Source organism: Lagopus muta, chromosome 28 (genome assembly GCF_023343835.1).
Source record: "Lagopus muta isolate bLagMut1 chromosome 28, bLagMut1 primary, whole genome shotgun sequence".
Lineage (NCBI taxonomy): Eukaryota > Metazoa > Chordata > Aves > Galliformes > Phasianidae > Lagopus > Lagopus muta.
The window spans coordinates 1359397-1378428 of record NC_064460.1 but is presented as its reverse complement, the minus strand read 5'-3'; the positions used below and the strand labels follow the sequence as shown (position 1 = coordinate 1378428).

At 52.7% G+C, this 19032-nt stretch overlaps 3 protein-coding genes across 5 annotated transcripts in view; all 3 read right to left on the bottom strand.

Annotated features, from left to right (window-relative positions):
* LOC125685458 (AT-rich interactive domain-containing protein 1A-like) overlaps window positions 1-4259 on the bottom strand; it is a 41940-nt gene extending 37681 nt beyond the window's left edge. For both annotated transcript variants that reach the window (XM_048928519.1, XM_048928520.1), the window contains exons 1-4: window positions 3551-4259; window positions 2706-2925; window positions 2321-2466; window positions 1867-2237 (exon numbers count right to left, since the gene is read on the bottom strand). In XM_048928519.1, the coding sequence (XP_048784476.1) occupies window positions 1933-2237; window positions 2321-2466; window positions 2706-2925; window positions 3551-3695 (816 nt within the window). In that variant the 5' untranslated portion in view covers window positions 3696-4259 and the 3' untranslated portion in view covers window positions 1867-1932. The remainder of the gene's footprint in view (window positions 1-1866; window positions 2238-2320; window positions 2467-2705; window positions 2926-3550) is intronic.
* LOC125685454 (uncharacterized) overlaps window positions 4169-19032 on the bottom strand; it is a 110074-nt gene continuing 95210 nt past the window's right edge. Inside the window, exon 9 of the mRNA XM_048928516.1 lies at window positions 4169-4215. The gene's annotated coding sequence lies outside the window, so the exon portion shown is untranslated. The remainder of the gene's footprint in view (window positions 4216-19032) is intronic.
* On the bottom strand, window positions 14618-17237 carry LOC125685461 (uncharacterized). Of its 2 annotated transcripts, XM_048928526.1 has the most exons (4): window positions 16664-17237; window positions 15917-16029; window positions 15754-15822; window positions 14618-15656 (listed from the first exon to the last, which is right to left on the bottom strand). In XM_048928526.1, exons 2-4 carry the CDS (start codon window positions 15987-15989, stop codon window positions 15022-15024), a joined length of 777 nt encoding a protein of 258 aa, XP_048784483.1. In that variant the 5' UTR covers window positions 15990-16029; window positions 16664-17237; the 3' UTR covers window positions 14618-15021. The 2 variants fall into 2 exon arrangements, with proteins under 2 accessions (XP_048784483.1, XP_048784482.1); XM_048928525.1 differs by lacking the exon at window positions 16664-17237 and having other exon boundaries at window positions 15917-16655.

Sequence of the window (19032 nt, the reverse complement as noted above, 5' to 3'; positions counted from 1 at the left end):
AGGCAAATCATGGAGACAGGCTGCCCCTTCTAGAGGCATCCAAGCCACGCTGCACGCTGACCCGTGCGCAAAGACAGAGCTGTTGCACCAGGAGAGGCGAGCAGCCTTCAGCCCTTCACAGCGCTCTGCTGCAAAGCCCCTCTTGGCCTCCCCACCACGGTTCCCTTTCTGCGATACGTTAGAGGCGACACGTCCCACCAGAGAGGAGAGACCACGCGCTTGCACACCAACCACATGGAAATCCACAGCTCAGCAAGCGCTCGGTGCTGAGCATCTGCACCCACCTGCCTGAGGTCAAAGGACGCGACGCTGCTGTCATCGTGGAGCAGGGCAGTTATGGTGTCTAAGGCCCACGTGCTTTCAGCGAGCAGCCCAGACTTCAGGGACATCATCACCCTCCAGGCTGCAGGAGCTCCTGGAACACAAAGACGTCATACTTCCAGACCCTGGCCTTCAAAACTGAGAAGGAGGGACTGGATACTGCTTTTTTGTCTCACACAGAGCACAGCCTGCTTCAGGCGTTGCACAGGCTCCACGCAAAAGCAGTCTCCACACAGACAGTGCCCAACACAAACTTTATACCCAGTCCTTCTGGGTCCCTTCACCCTTGCGTTATCACAGAACAACAGAACATCCCAACTAACTTGGCAAAGGAGACCTCTTGCAGAGCTGGCAGAGCCCTTCCAATTGGCAGCACTGTACCAAAGGGGGAGGGCAACACCCAGCCTCTCAATGGGTGCAGGCAGAAAAGCAGGAGTTTCCTCTTACCAACATCTGCTGCTGTCAGCCGCCTCCTTTTCTGTAACACCGGCTTGGCAGCTTCCACCGATCCCGGAGGGAAGGAGACGGCCCGTCGCTTCCTGGCAGGCCGTTCTGCTGCCGGTGCCACGTGCGTGGCGGGGATCGGCGGTCCTGCCTTCTTCTTTCCCCTCCCTGGCTGCGGGGATGCAGATTTGCTGGGAGCGGTGCCATTCTCCAGAGCTCTGGGCTGCTGCTGCGGCTGCCCCTGCCCGGCGCTGCAGGGGACGCTGTGCATCCCCGCTTTGAGCCGCTTGGCAGGTGGGGTGCAGCTGCTGTCCATCGGTCGCCTGGGGTTCTAGATGGAAAGTAAAGCCATCGGCAACATGAGGTCATTAAGCCAGAAATGGGCAACACAGACTCAGTGGGGAGAAACGCTCAGCGCCACAGGACACTTCCTCTCAGGCTCACCACCCAGCTCACAGGGTTCAGTGATCTCGCTGGCCGTAGCAGAGGAACTGGACTGATGGAAGGAAACACATCAGGACTGAGGAGCACAAAAACACCTGCATCACATCCCAGATGGCTTCAAAGAGCAGTCAGACCTCAAGGTTCTGCTGTTATATTCAGGTCAGCTTTCTGCCAGACCCACACTTGTCTCAGATCAGGTCCATGTCAGTTTAAAAGACAACTGCGACTCAACAAAGGCACCAGGGAGCCAGCTGCTACTCGCAGAACATGCACTTCTAAAAAGGAAAAGCTTTCACCAAGCAAACCTCACGGAGACGTTGCAGAGCCACCTCGTTGAGAGACCTCCTGTGGCCTCATTTGCTCCATACGTCAGGAAACGCCTCAGCCAGCTGCACAAGGCATTCCCCAGGGCTGCAGCACCACGTAGATTTTGGCACAGTCTCTACTTTGCTGAGACCACGTCTGATTCGAGCAACAGTCTCATTAGCTATGGACTGCATTTGGAGACTTGGAGAGACCCACCGACCCACCAGGAGCATCTGGTCCGGTCCATTCCCTCCAACTAACAACGGCAAGGCCGGCCCAGCGTTGACTTGGGGACAAACCGAGCTCTGCAGAGGGATGGGGAGGACACTGCTGCATCCCGGCTGCTCACACCTGGCAGGAGATGCCAGCATATGCCACTCTCCAAAAGAGAAAACATCCCAACAGACGATATCCCACTCACTGGCCGCGCTGCTGACCTAACACTGTGCTCACACGGAGCAGCAAGATCACATCCTGCACAAACAGCCACGCTAATGGCAGCTCTGCTCGCAGCAGAGGGCAAGTCACATTGGGTTTCTCTCGGGCGCTGCACTCACTACTAGATACATACACTGTGTCATTTACAAACGAACAAACAAACAGAAGTTTTACCTTTGACTGGAGTTCTGCTTTTTGGGTCTCTTCTCCCCTCTTTCTTCTTTTACTTGCAGGAGTTAATTTGACATTCGCCAGACCCATCACTTCAGGACTTGCTGCCACCCCTAGGAAGTCACAGGAATTTGTGACATTGCTTTTCCATCCATGCCGTGAAGTCTTCAAAGCCCAGCACTCAGCCCAGCCTTACCTGCAGAGCCGTTAGCCATGTTCCCACCCATGGCACAAGGTGGGCCCTGGCGGTTGATCACACCAGCCATGCTGTTAGTTCCCTGTCCGTAAGGAGGTCCAGTGCCCAGCATTCCCCCTTGGTTCACACTGGGATAACCGGGTGGCCTGGAGAGGGCAAGGAAAAAACAGGCGTTCGCTCCAAATAAAGATGCTTCCATTGGTGTTTGGGCCTCTTCTGTTAGCAGGGAAGGGAGAGGAAAAAGCCTTCCCGAAGGCAAATCTTGAAGCAAGTGTACGTTGACTATCACCCCAGCTTTGGGCTACTGCAGCCATGGCTTTCCAAGCCAGCTACGACAGAGGGAATGGATTGATACGTTGAGAGCAAGGGAATGTTTGAGCCTCACCAGTTCTGGATGGCGCTGGCAGCAGCACACACGGCGGCTGCTCCTTGTGCTCTGTGAGCCATGCCACCTGCTGGGGGGCGCATCCCTGCCCCCAGCTGAGGAGGAACGCTGCCACGCAACTGGCTCCCTGCTGCCGCCGGGTTCATGCTTCCTCCCAGTCCTGCGCTGCAGAAGTTGGCACCGGGCAGAGCGCTGCAGTTGGGCCACACGGGATAAGCTCCTAGAGGGGTGGCAAGAGGGGAAGACGGCATCGTTCAACTGGTTCGTTCATGAACCGCCACGCAGACCTCCTGTCAGCAGATACTTCAAGGTCACTCACGGAGCAGAGGGAGAGACTTAGGACTTGTGCTAAAAGTCAAAGCGCCTGCATAGGAGCCACGTAATGTGCGTTTTGACACAGCTAAGGAACAACCCCGAGTCTAAAGCTGTCTGGCACTCTCCCAACCTTCAGCCAACCACACTGAGCTATACAGAACAGCACAGGATGTAAAAAAGCCTCTAAACCCTTTCCAAAACATAGAACGTGGGATTTCCTTTCCCTGCGTAGCCAAATGGCTCTTTAACACACTGCGGGTGCTGCCTGTATCTTCCTAAGTGAGAAGGAGAGACGCAACGGTTAAAAGTACAGCCAGCCCTGAGAGCAACGTCATTCATGACTCCCAGCATAATACACAGAGCACAGGTTGTTCCAGCTCACGAGGAGTGGACTGCTTTGCATTGCCTATGCAAGAAGTGAAGAAGAATCAAATCAAAACGCTTTCTTCAAAGACAAGACGTTGCCTCCGACAGAGGCCTTTCCCATTCGCTGCACGCGGTTCCCCCTTGAGAAGCTGCCCATGCCTCACCTTGAGGGCTGTGCTGCCCGGCCTGGGGTCTGTGGCTTCCCGTGCAGTTCTGCCGATATGGCCCCACTGCAGCGAGCATCTGTCCTCCAGAAGGCAGATGGAGAAATAAGGCTGAGCCGGACTGGGAAGAGCTGTGCTGCGGCATCTGAGCATTCCTCTGCAAGTAACCTGGTCACCCAGGGAGAGGAGCAGGCAGTGAGTGAAGGACCCAGAGGTGCCGCTGGACACGCGTGTCTTTAGTAACAAAGGCCCGCAGGGCCCACTGACAGAACCCTGCCAGCACCATCCCAGCCACATTTTGCAGTTGTTGCTGTAGGGTGCCAGCATTACCCACTAAGATAACAGGTTCCATTTCCTCTTTCACCCAAGGAACATACCTTCAGCCACCGAGGCTGAAACTCTGGGCTCATTTTCCCTTACCATCACACAGGGAAATGAGACCCAACAGCGTCACAGCCACCCCTCGTTGGGAAGCTTAAGGTCGCGGAGCTTGGAAAACCAGCAGTCATAGGAAAGTCTTGCCAAAGCCAGAGGAAACCTCTTACAAGCCCAACTGCTGGCCTGCATCGAACACTCAGAGGCCGAAGGACTGGCAACAGTCAAACGTGGTGCCAGGCGCCGGAACGCTTGCAGCAAACAGCGCTGGCACAGCCTCCAGGTGCTATCTCAGCACAGAATGCACGTCATCAGGCTGGGCACTTCTCACTTATGCACCCAGCTTCACAAACAGATTTGTACCATGAGCTCCAAACCCAACTCACATACCTGGGTCTTGCACAAAGCCTGACTGGTTGATGGAAGGATGCAGGACGCTGTTCCACTGCACACCGGGCGCTTGGGGCGGCACCGGATTGCCTGCACCAGACGGGTCCTGCAACACCGAGAGACAGATGAGCCACAAAGAAGGAGACTCGCCTTACTGTCAGTAACGTGCTATCCAGCAGCGCCATGCTGCTGAGAGCTGTGATTCCTGCGCATGGGAGGACAGAAGCGCAGAGTGCAATGCTGTTCTCCACCTACCAAGTCATCTTCTCAGGATGCCAAACACCCAGGCACAGAGTGCTTTTCTAACTAAACCCTTCCAAAGGACACCTTCCAACTCTGACATCGCCACTGATTGTGCCAGAAACGACACCACATGGGACCCAAAGGAGGGGGCGGGGGAGTTCATCCACCTCAGGGCTGGAAGTACTCCATGACTGGCTCAACGGAGCCTGTTAGATCATGCTGGAAACAGCAAGGTTTCTCTTCCGTGACAAGGGGAACGACCACTGCACACTGCGTGCCACCAACACCAGGCTCGGAGCTCTGCACCACATCCTCCAGGTGCACAGAGACAGCACCACAGCTGCTGAGATGGGCACAGATGTGACGGAGAGCTCCAGGCACCGCCGCCTTTCTGCTTAGGGCTTCACCTCCCTCACACTGCTTCCCCAGCGGGAACCACAGGCCTTGGACTTGGGGAACAAAGCTTGAGCTGCAAAAAAACCCCCAAACATCTACTTCTAACTCCCTCCAAACACAAACCCCCACCAAAACCGTCAGCGCTTGACAGCACCAACAGAATACCCACTGGGTACCAGATCCAGACAGGAACAGTCCAAGGGACGAACATCTTTCAGCTCCCTCTGTTCTCCCACAGTCGGGTACCGACTAGAGGATAACAGATCCTTCTGTACTGGCGGTCACTCTCCGAGCACCTATCGGCTGCACAAGAGCCAAAGGGCAGCAGGAGGAGGGACGCGTGCAGATGGCCACTGCACTGCTAACACCTCTCCCCACGCCTACAGCACTCGGAACTTCCAGTGATGTCACAAGCAGAGGCGCGGATCCCAGAGCCCGTGTCACACAGCAGGGTGGGGTCCACACCAAAAAGGACGATTTTTAAGGCGTCGCTTCACCCGTTATTCACTCTCACTTCATACATGTGCGCCAACTGCACTCCTCCCCTTTCTCAACCTACCCAAGGCAACTAAGACCCCAGCCACAAAACCATCTAGTGGGCTTCTGGAGTGGTCCTGTTGCATCCTGCCACAGGCCAGGAAGTACAGGGCTGAACCTACCCTCACTCCACCATAAAAGGCCACCAGATTGGTCACGCACGATCTGCCCTGGGTGAAGCCATGCTGGCTGTCTCCAATCACCTCTTTGTCTCGTGTGTGCCTTAACATAGCTTCTAGGAGGATCTGCTCCATGATCTTCCCAGGCACAGAGGTGAGGCTCACCAGCCTGCACTTCCCTGGGTCTTCCTTTCTCCCTTCCTTAAAAATGGGATTCTATAAAAACGTTCCCCTTTTTCCAGTCACCGGGGACTTCACCAGACAGCCATGATTTTTCAAATGTGATGGAGAGCGGCTCGGCAACCACATCTCTTTCAGAACCCTGGGATGGATATCATCCGGCCCCATGCACTTAAACACGTTCCATTGCATGAGGAGGACTCGGAATAAATAGCAGAGCATCAACCATCATTTATATGGACTTAGTCTTCACTTATGTAAAAAAATCTACAACTAATCTAGTGTAAGATAAAGTATGTGAGAAATTCATAAATCATTTCCACATTCAGGATGCAAATCTGGAACACACAGCAAGCGAGTGAGCCTGGTGGAATGCTATTTAACCAAGCTGAAAGGAAAATCTTGAAGATGAGTGACATTCCTAGCGGAAAAAACAAAAGGTTGGTACTCTCAGCTTCCTCCAGACTTGCTAAAAAAGAGAGAAAGTGACAAAGAGGAGACCAAGATCAGGAGATGTGCTTAAATCCTAGCAGCAATTGCAGCACCGCATACAGCCCGCAGTTCAGGTAACAGGCTGAAGAGCAACACAGTGCAGTGTGAAAGCTGAATCTTCAAGTGCTTTTCTGCTCCCCACTGTACAGCAAAATGTGGAGCCAGTACCTTTTGTGCAGCTCATCTGAATATGTGTCCCATCTGATGCCACTGGCTTCAGCAGAGCTGACTGCTTCAGTCAGCCAAACCAACTCAATTATTTGATATGGAAGCGCTTCAGTTCTGTTACTATTTTCAGGCGCTGTACAGATGCCAGCATGGACAAAAACATACTTATTTCCGGGAATCCCAAGCATGGCAATACTTTCCCAACAGAACCTCGCAGGTTTCCCACACCATACATCACAAGGAGGTGCTGCTCCCGAAAACTACAGCACGTGACTTCCCGACCAAACTTCACACTGCTAAGAAATGCCGCAACTCCATTCTGGCACAGAAGTGAGGTTACTTACAGATTTGGTTAATGCCCTCTATCTATTCATATGCACTTTTTCTCTTGTCTGCTCAGTTTTATACTTAACATCCCCAGCTGCACTGAACTGTGCATGAGAATTTAAACCTTACATGTGCATGATGCATGGCTTGCATCAGAAACAGTGTTGCAAGCCGTAGCAGAGAGGTGATTGTGCCCCTATATTCAGCACTCGTGATGCCGCACCTCAAGTGCTGTGTCCAGTTTTGGGCCCCTCAATGCAAGAAAGATATTGAGGCCCTGGAACGTGTTCAAAGGAGGGCAACAAAGCTGGTGAAGGGTCTGGAACACAGGCCATATGAGGAGAGGCTGAAGGAGCTGGGAATGTTCAGCCTGGAGAAGAGGAGGTTCAGGGGAGACCTCATTGCTCTCTATAACTTCCTGAAGGGAGGTTGTAGTGAGCTGGGGGTCGGCCTCTTCTCTCGTGTCATTAGTGATAGGACCAGGGGGAATGGTTTCAAGCTACAGCAGGGGAGATTCAGGCTGGACATGAGGAAGTATTACTTTTCAGAAAGGGTGGTCAGGCACTGGAATGGATGCCCAGGGAGGTGGTGGAATCACCGACCCTGGGGGTGTTCAAGGAAAGACTGGATGTTGTGTTGAGGGACATGGTTTAGTGGGAGCTATTCGGGGTAGGTGGACGGTTGGACTGGGTGATCTTTTAGGTCTTTTCCAACCTTGGTGATTCTATGATTCTATGATTCTATGTTATTTTAACAAAATACGTCTCACCCTATAAGGCACCGTAAGAACAATTAGAAAAGAGAAACAAGCATGAAGGGCAATGAACTCTTACCCATCATGAGCACAGGGTGAGAAATCTGACTCAGAATCCACAGCGACAAACGATGCTTCCATGCTGGTTGCATTCCATGCCACAGAACGGCCAGAAACTCCGTCAGCCAAGCACTGGCAGAAAACAAGAGTACACGTTTTTAGCATTTCATCATGAATTAAAAGTATAGACTCAGTTTGCTATTAAAATTAAAAGGGAAAAAAAACATCTCTATACACGTATACGTTAGTCTCCAAGTTGCCAGGCATCAGTTTTCCGTGGAGAAAAGCCACATTTGACATCTGCTTCTACAGCAGAGGCCATCTGACTTTTAAAAACTCTTTTCTTGAGGATAAAGACGTTCCACTGCTTTGTCCTTACGAAGCAATTCATGACACGCATCGAATTTGGCAGCCCCTGGGGCTCTCTGGAGCCCTGAGCACTGGGCGTCAGGGCGTGGGGATGGATGGGATGGAGGGCACCATCCACCCAACCGTTTCCAGGGGGACCACTGCCACCCCCAGACCTTCCCTCGTGCTCTGTGGTGCAGAGGAGCAGGGTCTCGAGCTGACTACGGATGGCCCAGGGTCACTGTGGAGGTGGGACAGGGGCTGTGGCTGCTGTCCCCAGGGGACCCACATCCTGCCCTGGGCTGCTGCCAGCCCTCCTCCTGCCCAAAGTCCTGGGGCACAAACCCTGCACGGACAAGGCTTCTCCATGGTCACTGACACCTTCTGACATCCTCTGCTGACCAGTGGAGTCCTCTGAAGAAGAAGGAAGACCCTGAGGAACCGCTCACATCTGTCCCTGCCTGGCAGAGGCCACCCCTAGGTGCTGGGAGAGGTCCCCAGCTCCGTGCCCTGCACCCCACGTCCTGCACCCGTGGATCTCTCCATCTCCTCTGTGCTGCCTCCTCCAAAATCCTAAGGGATGGAGCACCCCATGCTGCCAAGCAGCCCCAATACCCTCCCTCTGCTTTCTCCCAGTTCCTCCTTCCAGTTCCTGTCAAACCCTTCACCCTCTCTTCCACCTCCATGGCCACGATGTCCCCACGTCACTCTCCTTTTACCCCCTCCCTTATCGCAGCCAATTGCCCCTCACTTGGATCTGCTTCAGCCCTTCTCCTGCAGTCCCACTTCCTCTCCATCTCTACCCAACATGGAGTCCCCAAATCCCCTCACTTAAGCACCTCAAATCCCCTCTCTGATGACTGATGACTCCCTCTGTTGATTAATGAAGCCCTCTGAGCGTCAGTGAAGATCTCTGATGATCAGTGGAGCCCTCTGACAGCCAACAAAGCCTTCAGATGACCACTGACAATCTCTGATGGCAAACTGAGCCCCAGGTGATCAGCGGGCTGCTGCTTCAAGTACTTACCATCGTGTCCTGGACTTGGCAAATGCATTCTTCAGCATTCTTCAGATTCCAACTGCTGAAGAATCGCAAGACCAGTCTGCATTTACGTGGGGAGGCAGGTGGTGGACCTTTCAGGTCCTGCCACAGGGGTACGTGCATGCACCAACATATTGCCATAACCTAGTGGTGTGTGCCCTGGCAAACTGGGAAAAGCCTAATTATGTCAACTTGATCATTATATTGATGATCTCCTGTTGACATCCGACTCACCGGAGGCTGTCGGACAGGCAGCAGATTCATTGACCACCTATCTCCAAGAAAGAGTACAGGCTGTAAATTCTCAGATGCTGCAAGGTCCGGGAGAACACAACAGGAGGCTTTCCAACAGGCGAAACCGGCAGTGAAACCAGCCCGAGCACTGGGTATATTTGATTCTACCCTCCCAGCTGAATCGGATGCTCATGTCGCTCAGGATGGCTTTGGCTCGGGCCTGTGGCAACGCCAGAGCTCCGTTCAGACCCCCACTGGTTCTGGTCCCAGTCTGGCACGGAGCAGAAGAAAGAGACAGTATGATTGAAAAGCACTTATTGGCTGCCTCCTCTGCATTACAGCCAGTAGAGCCAAGAACCCAAACAGCTGAGGTCATAGTTAAGACCACCCTGACAATTCAGGGGTGGGTGAAACATCTGACCCACCTTCCTAAGACGGGGGTGGCCCAAGCAAGAACAGTGGCACGATGGGTCGCCTGTCTCAGCCAGAGGAGTAGTCTGTCCACATCCCCATTGGAAGAAGAACTTCAGGAGATCCTAGGCCCAGTGAGTAACATGGTGAGCAACACGGTGATCATCAAAAGAAACATTGGTCGCTCCACCAGAGAAGAGCCCCATTCAGGAGGGAAATATCCCATTCCTGAAGATGCCTGGTACACAGATGGGTCCAGCAAGGGCAACCCGAGCAAGTGGAGAGCAATGGCATCCCATCCCTCCACCGAGACAATCTGGTTTGACGAGGGGGATGGTCAGAGCAGCCAAGGGACAGAACTGTGAGCCACGTACACATGGTTCCTTGCCGCTCGCCTCCACAAAGCCATCTCAGTTTTGGCGGGGCTTGCCGATGGTCTTTATAGCATCTGCTGACACCCATGCCAGGTGTACGAGCTAGACGTCTCGTGATCATGTCAACAGGGTCTGTCCGGCATGGATAGTTACATTCTTTAACTTGCTTATACCTCTGGAGGTCTTTTGCTAGTCCGAGCTGGAAGGTCTTTATTTTCTCCCCATAGTATACAGGTTAAAGGAATTGGGGTAAGGGATCTGGACTAATTAAAGGAAGGGGCACGGTGGTGAGGATCTTAGGGGAGGGGATAGGAGTCCAGCGATGAGAATGGGGGAAGCGGAGGCAGGGGGCGGGCACAGGGTAAGCCCAGGGGGCAGACTGAGGGACTCGGTGGGTCGTGGGCGACCCGTGGCGGGGATGGGCTGTGAGGGGGGGGAGGGAAGGCAGTGAAACGCCGAGCGGGGAGGGGGAGGGGCGGGGGGGCACAGGGCACCTCCCGCCGCCGAGCGGAGGCCCTGAGCACCACAGAGGCCCCACGGGGCCAAGAGCGAGCGGCCCCAGCCCCGGTGCCGCCCCGAACACCCACTCTTAGAAGCCGCCGCGGCGCTGGAGCGGCGCGGGGCCCCGGTCCGCTTCCGCATGGCCGCGTCCTTTGGTCGCAGCGTGATGACGTCACTGAGCGGGGACGGCGCGTCGCTGGAGCAACGGACGTGACGAGGTGCCGTCGCTATGGAGACGCAGCCACGCATGCGCTGTCGCCGCGGGGACGGCTTCCGGCGCCGCCATGAGGGAGGGCGTGCTGTCGCCTGGCAACGCAGCCCGCACGCACGGCCTGAAGTCCGAGGGGGGTTCGAGGGGCAGCGGGGGGGGGGGGTGGGGGGACGGAGAGCGTTCAGGGATCTCCTGGGGAGGTGGGGGGGCGACTGGGAGAGGGCAGAGCTCCGGGGATGGCTGCTGTGGGGTGGGAGATCCACAGGGAGATGCAGCGAAACGGTGGGATGTGGGCAGAACGTGGAGATATGGGAAAAGGAAGATGGGGATCTGGCCAACACCGTGAGAGCCAGGCTGATAGGGAGGGAGGGAGCAAGGAGGGAAGGAAGGGAGGGCTGGAAAGGAAGGAAGGAGGAAGGAAATGGAAAAAGGAGGAAAAAAAAGGGAAGGGAGGGGAAGAAGGGGGAGGGGAAAGGGAGAGGGAGGAGTGGGAAGGAGAAGAGATTTGGGTGAGGGGATGCAGGGAGGGAAGGAACGGAAAGGGAAAGGGAAGGAGAGAGGGGCAGAAGGGAAGAAGAGAAGGGGAAGAGTCCAAAGCTTGGCCTGGGTGGTATTGCAACATAGAAAGGCTTCAGGCATGTTGTTATGTGCACAAGGAGGCGTTCGTGCAGCAGTAAATGATGTTGTTGTGTTCATGTAGATCAGAGGCGTAGAACTGAAGCAGCTATAGATAAGATATGGCACCAAACTGAAGTACTGCTCAACATAAGACAATGTGAGCTGAAACCAACGTGACTTCCTGGCTTCCCAAATTGCAGTGGCTAAAGAAGTTATTTGTGGGGATGGTGTGTGCAATGGCTGTACGTATGCGTCCTTCCTTGTAGCGTGATTGGATGTTGGAGATGTGTCTCTAAGCAAGAAAGGTCGAAGGTGGTGAGGATTAGGATGTGAACATCGTAATCCTCGAAGGAAACGCAGGGATTGATGTGGGCTGCTCTGTTCAGCAGCAGGGCTTAGCACATCAGTTTAAGAACCAACGTATGAATTTAGCAAAAAGAACCCATGAGTGATAGTTGTCAAACTTTTGTTTCAGCTTTAGTGGGAGAGCAGCCTCGTTCCTCCTCAAGAGCTTTGTGTGGGCACACAAAGGAATACTTGTACCTTCTGCCTCAATGATTGTGCCTCACAAGCTTCTCACCACTTCTGCTTTTGTCTTCTCTGTATCCGCTAATACCTCTTTTGCTTTTCTCCTTGTCTGCTTCTTACCTCCATCCTTCTTCTTCTTCTCTGCGCTTGTTTCTTTCTTGTCTGTTCTCCTTCTGCTCTTATCCTTCTCATCGTCTCTTACCTTTATTCTCTCCACTCCTGCTCATCTCTTTTGCTGTCTTGCCTGTATCCTATCGTGCTTTTCATCTTCTGCTCTTCTTCCTTACCCGTATCCTTAATTTGATCCTCTCTTCTGCTCTTTTTCACTTCTTCTCAGTGTCCAACGTCTGCATCGCACCTCTGTCCGAATTAGTTTTGGGGTGGAAAAAGGTACCAAGGTAGATGGATTTGTACAAGAGAACCTCTTACACTGTGCCTGAAAGGTGATCCAAAGGAGCCCTCAGGAACCAAGACCACAAAGGAGCTGCTTTTGAATGGAGAATTTTCCAGAGTTCCTTCCAGTCGTTGCTTGGAGGAACTGAGGTTTTTATCCTTGTATCTCTGCAGAAAGGCAGGGCGGAGGCAACGTTTATGGTGAGGTGCTCAGGTGAAATTGCCCTCCTTGCACAAACAGCCTGTTTGTGTGCATGTGATGCATGGTGAAGAGAAGCCTGCTGTTCTGTGAGTAAGCCTGCTAAAAGGAAGTGATGGTTCTGGCCTTTTTGGCAAGTCTCTGAGGTGAGATCTTTGGACAGGCTGGTTGATTTGCAGGGGAAATGCCATTTCAGTTGTTTGTTGCCACGCTCGGTTGGTGCTTGTATGAACAATACGTATCATCTAGACAAGCAGTGCTGTAGCACCAGGGAAGGGAAAAACCTCATGTACATCCAGTCTTCTCCGTGAGCCTTATGTTGTCTTTTCACAGAGTCTCTAAATGGCTGTGGAAATTACGGGGGGGGGGTGTGGGGGGCCAAGAGGAGGGGGAGAGCAAAGGGGGGAACAGTGGGGGGCGGGTGGGGGATAGGGTAGAGATGAGGGGCAATTTGTGTGCATCCTGTGCCCATGGAGCAGGTATCACCTACTAAGAGCTAGGTGCCCTTCATGGCGTCGTGGACTTGTTTTCTTTCCTTGTTTGAGCATGATGGTTCTGCAGGTGCATTTTAAGTAACTGAACTCTGCTGCGACGACAGGTGTCCTAGAGAGAGCCCCGCTGCGCCCTTTTTGTTCAGGCTGTTCTATTCTCTCCTGAGATTAAAAGGGACTTGAAAAACCCAGAAGTACAACTTGTACTTTCAGGCTGCTGTTCCAGCCCGTCAAGTGGGGATCATGCAGTGTGACCACCATTGGGGCAGGAGGGGAGTAGCGAAGAAATTCATCTGCCTACATGAAGTAGCATGTCTTGAAAATGGTCATAGCCATGATATAATTAGCAAGGTCATAGAATCCTAGAATCACCAAGGTTGGAAAAGACCTACAAGATCATCCAGTCCAACCGTCCACCTGTCGCCAACAGTTCTCACTAACCTGTGTCCCTCAACACGATGGCCTAAATGTTCCTTGAACACCTCCAGGGTGGGTGACTGCACCACCTCCCTAGGCAGCCCATTGCAGTACCAGCCACTCTTTTGGAGAAGCAGTCTTTCCTAACGTCCAGCCTGAATCTCCCCTGGTGCAACTTCCCTTGAATCCTATCGCGAGTTACGTGAGAGAGAGTTAGCAGTGGAAGTGCCTGATGTGTGTGGGACAGCCCTGACTTGGCTAACGGTGCTGCAGGAGTGGAACAGTGTTCACGTAGACGGCGGGGAGCTTGTTCTTGTGAAATGGTGCCTTGTGCTCCAAGAATCTCTCTGACTTTGTGTCATGGACTCTTCCTCCTGGTTTTCAGTGTGTACAGAGGCATTGCTAATGAAGAACAGACCTCTTCCTAGGCCATGGAAAGGAAGGTGCTTGCAAAGCAAAGGCAGGCAGGTGCATGCAAAGCTAACGCAGCTGTGGGCTTGGTTAGCAAAGGGAAGCATGTGCATGCTTCCAAAGCAAAGGCAGATAGAGGCATGTAATGCAAAGGCAGGTGGGTGCTTGAGAAGCCGTATCAGGTAGAGCTGAAGATGCTTGAGCTGTGTGAGAGCTGTGAGAGTGGGATGGAGAGCTCCTGGCCAAGAAGAAGCCTGTGGTCCTAGCTGCCCGGGGAGAGGGTGAGATTGCTAAAGGGAGGGAGGATTCTTTGAGTTATCTGAGGGGTCTAGAAAGGGAGCTGAAAGGTTTGGGGCTCCCTTGCTGTGCTCTGCCCAGGCTGTGACAGTGCTGGGGTTTGTTTTGGAGTCACTCTGAAAACAAAATGAGGCTAGGGGGTTTCAGTGCAGTCTGAAGCCCTGCAACTCTGCTGTCGGGGCTGCAGCCCAGGGTAGGTGCCCTGTCCCCACAGCTGCTGACCACGTTCTTTCCTTCTCTGCAGTGACCACGGCCAGCCCCACGAAGATGCTTTACGTCATGTCAGACACCCAGCTGTCTGCTGCACGGACCGTGTCTGTGATGGGTGAGGCTACCTCAGTCCCTCTCAAACTGCCAGGCATCCAACCTTCCTGCTCCGCCAGCTCTCCCGTTAGCCCTGCCACCTTTGCTACCTCCCCATGTTGTGTCGTGTCATGGTGATCTGTGGTGCTGGGCCAGGCCTGAGCTCCCCTCCCTGACAGCAGGCCCATTTCTGAAATCCCTGCTCATTTCCTCATTCTGCTGGCTCATTCTATTTACAGGTTTGTGTCCTTTACTTTTCTTGGGTAATTTAGGACTGGTTTAAAGCAGCTGTATTTGCTATTGCCTTTGTCTGCAGTTACCCTTGTGGGTCATGGTGATGGGATACCCTTTTGGGTTAGGTTTAAAGGTCAAGAGTTACCTCTTTATGGAAGGGGAAATGGTGGAATGGCCATCCCTAGTTCAAGGAGTGTTTAGGTGCTGTACTGAGGGACACCATTTAGTGGGAAATGTTGGTGGTAGGGGGACAGTTGGACTGGGTGATCTTAGATGTTGTTTCTCAGTGGAGATCCCCGCCAGAACTTCGTCAGGTGATAACATTTTTATTAAACAAAACCATCTTTCTAAAACAAAACTCTCTTTCCGTTTTCACTGGCCACCTCCGCCACCTCCTCCCCCAAACCCCAGGATGTCCTCAGCACGTCCCCAGCACACCCCCAGTGCTGACCTCCATTTTGTCCCTGACATCCCCAGCCAATGTTTGGGAAGTAGTACAAACTTCTGGACACCAGAACGAGCTATCGTGGAAATCATAGGGGCTCAAACAAACCTGAGTTTTTCTGTATGGTTCCCCATAAGAGATTGCTTTAAAAAACAAGCAACTGTGAAATCCACCACATCCACGCGCTGTGCAGGGTGGAGCAAAGGAGGCACAGGAGCAGCCAGAGGGGTCGGCAGTGGTAGTTCTGGTGGTGCCACAGCAGGCAGCAGCAAAGGCCAGCCCTGCAGCATGGAGAGCTGCCCGAGGGATGGCAGCAGCCCCCACAGTGGGTCGGGGGGGTCCAGGCAGCAGCCCGTGCTTCCTCGCTGACCTCCTGCTGTACTGTGGGAAGTCGAGGAGCTGGGCGATGAAGCAAGGAGGGGCAGGCCTGCTGGAGACATCAGGGCTTTGTGGCTCCGTGGCACTGATCCATGCAATGAGTTGTTCTCTTTCCTGGCTGTCTACTTCCCCCAGCAGCTCGTCCTGAAGCAGGTCACCCTTCAGGTATTTCTCTCTGACTTTGGAACCATCTTGGTTCTCCCGGGGATCCTCGAGAGCACCTGCCACGTCTGAAACAGCCAGAGCATCCCCCAAACGGCGACAGCTGCCTTGCTACGTCCACTCTGTGCAGACACCCACCCACCAGCTCTGCGTCCTCAAACTCACCGCTGATCCAGGTGAGCAGCTCCTCAGTGTCCACGATACCATCCAACACATCTGAGCTGGTCACCACTGCTAGAAATGAGTCACTGGTTCAATTTTACTTACACAAAAACACATGTTGGAGAAGCAGAGCTCAAGCATTCTCGTTGGACATCTGAACTCTTACCCATCATGAGCACAGGGTGAGAAATCTGATTCAGAATCCACAGCGACAAACGATGCTTCCATGCTGGTTGCATTCCATGCCACAGAACGGCCAGAAACTCCGTCAGCCAAGCACTGGCAGAAAACAAGAGTACACGTTTTTAGCATTTCATCATGAATTAAAAGTATAGACTCAGTTTACTATTAAAATTAAAAGGGAAAAAAACATCTCTACACACATATACGTTAGTCTCCAAGTTGCCAGGCATCAGTTTTCCGTGGAGAAAAGCCACATTTGACATCTGCTTCTATAGCAGAGGCCATCTGACTTTTAAAAACTATTCTCTTGAGGATAAAGACGTGAACATAGACTAGAACCTCCTCTCGCTCTCATAATAGGAGCGACTCGGTGCCATCCCCTTGAAGAGGGACGATGGGGACTCTCCCAAGACCCCCTGACTCTGACAGATGTGGTGGCCACAGTCCTCAGAGCCCTGGGACCCCGAGATCCTCATTTTCCAATGCAGTGCTTTCTTCCAGTGACACACAGAGCAGAGCAAAGCCCACGATTTTGCTGCATGTGAAAGGTGTAGCTAAGTGGGAGGCCTGAGAGGAGACTTTTTCCTTCCAACTCGCTCTCCTTTAGATCCCTGGTGGGAATAGAAGGGGGTTTTGGGAGGCGCTGGGAGCAGGACACTGCAGCTGGGCTACTTGTAGGGAAGGGATAAAGAGAAGCAGAGAAATGGCTGCTTGCCCTCAGCGTTCTGACCTGAAATCCTCCCCAGGGTATGCATCCGGGAGAAGAACTGTCCTGTTTTTTGAGTAGTTTCTCTTGCACAGAAAATCATTGGCTGTTGGACCACAGGGAAAGAGATGGAAGAAAATGCAAGAAAGGCCTTGTACCAGGTCAGGCGGAGATTATCCTGATATTACAATTAGAATAGGAGGGAATATCACAACTGTTTCCAAGAAGCTATTATCACATTGCCCATCCCCATTGCTCATTACTGTGACTTGTAGTGGACTTTCCAAGTCACAGTCTGAACCAATACGTGAGCACAAGTGCCTGGTGCAGGAGAGAGACAAGGCTGCATTCCTCAGCTCCCCCCCTCCACATCCCTCCCTGCACTCTGTTTTGCCTCTGTTCGTTCTGCACCCCCTTGCCTGGTTCACAATTAAGTGACATGCCGTTCTGAAATGACTCTAAAGAAACGCGTTCCACATCGCTCATCTTCCTCAGTGCCACACTGTATAATCAATGACTAGTAAGATGTTATAATTATGAAATAAACAAGAGAGTTTGACAAAGCAGAGTATGATAACAAAAAGAGAACAAATAGAAGGCTTACCCCTACCCAGGGCTCACTCACAAAACTCCAGCAGGGCCAATCTCCAGAAGAGCTCCTTCCCCACTGGCAGCCAGCTCTTAAATACGTCCAGGAGGGCAGCACAGCTGAATGGCCTTCACTGTGCTCCTCTGGCTGATTCATGGCTCGCCTCAGGTGATCAATCAGAGGTTCAGGCTCTCACTTAGCAGTTCCCATACGCACACCTAAACATTTCCTGAATGCCTCCAGGGAATCTGACTGCAGTCCCTCCCTGGGCAGTCTGTCCAGGGCCCAACCACTCTATTGGAGGAGTTTTTCCTAATGTCCAGCCTGAAAGAACTCTTGTTGCTCTCAAGGTTCTTCCATTTCTTCACAAAGCTGTTTCAAAAGCTTCATCTGGGAGGGAGCACCTGAACCTAATGAGATTCAGCAAGGTCAAGTGTAGGGTGTTGCACCTGGGTCAGGGCAACCCCAGATATGTGTGCAGGCTGGGAGAAGAACTCATGGAGGGCAGCCCTGCTGAGAAGGACTTCGGTGTCCTGGTGGATGAAAAACTTCACCACAGCCAGCAGTGAGAGCTGGGCTTGTTCAGTCTGGAGAAGAGAATGCTCTGGGGAAACCTGATGTGGCCTTCCAGTAATTAAATGGGAACTTATAAGCAGGAGGGAAGGGTGGTGCTATAAAGACTATAAAGAATAGAATGTCTTGAACCTCAACAAAATAATTTCAAAAGTCAGATGGACTCCGCTATAGAAGCTTGTTACGTGAGAGCAAATCTGACTGCAGGAAAATCAAAACCCTTTCGTGGTGACTTTGGTAAGTAACGTGCAGCAAACACAACAGGCATAATGTGTCCTGATTGAAAAACAAACAGAAAAGGACAGGTGCCTGTGTCAGATGTCCATGGCAGCAGAGGATCTTCCAGAAGAAGGAGGCAGCAGAACCTTATGCTCACACTGCAATACAGGAGCAGAAAACTACTGGGAAGCTCTGGGTTCCTCCTGGGAAGGCAAAACTGCACAGAGATGCACCAGCTGGGTTTGGCAGTGCCCTCCCACCCTCAGATTTCCTGCACACAGCTTTACGCCGCTCCCCTTCACTCTGTCCTACCTCAGAGACCCAAGGAGCACTGATTTGGTACAAAGCACAGCAGTGTTGCGTTAAAATGCAAGTTGTGTTTTCATTGTCAGGGGTATTACAGCCCAGAGCTTGGAGCACTGCCTCCAAAAACCGTGCCAGGATGGCGGCTTGGTGCTCTGAAGCTGCATAGGTTCTACTCTGGACCAGTAGGAGTACAGCAGCTCATGGAATGCCATGGGACAAATCAGGCCATGCGCTCTTTGTCGATCTCTAATTGTGGCTGTTTTTTATTGACTACAACCAAACTTGTGGTGCCGAGTTGGTGGCACTCGGAACGCTGCCCTGTAACGCCGCACTGCAGCGCTGCCTGCTGATGCTCATCCTCTCAGTCCTTCAGCTGCAGCTTCTGCATCATCTCCACAAGGCTGTTCATTGCGGAGCACTGGAAAGAAAGGCAAGTTGAGATAGGACAAGAACAATCTGGGGAGATCTCCTTAAGCAAGTCTGATCAGGACACTTCCAGAACGGCCCCATGCAGCACAGCACGTTCCTGCCATTCAGGTCACTGGCGTCACTCCCCACAGCAGCTGCCTATGCTAAGATTCAAGCTCTGCTGGGGGAACGAGGTTTCCAAGGTCGCAGTTCCCGACATGGCAAGGCTTTTTATCACAGCAAAACCCTCCGGCCATTACCAACATGCCCTTCTCAAGCTAAAGGCATCCAAGCTCCC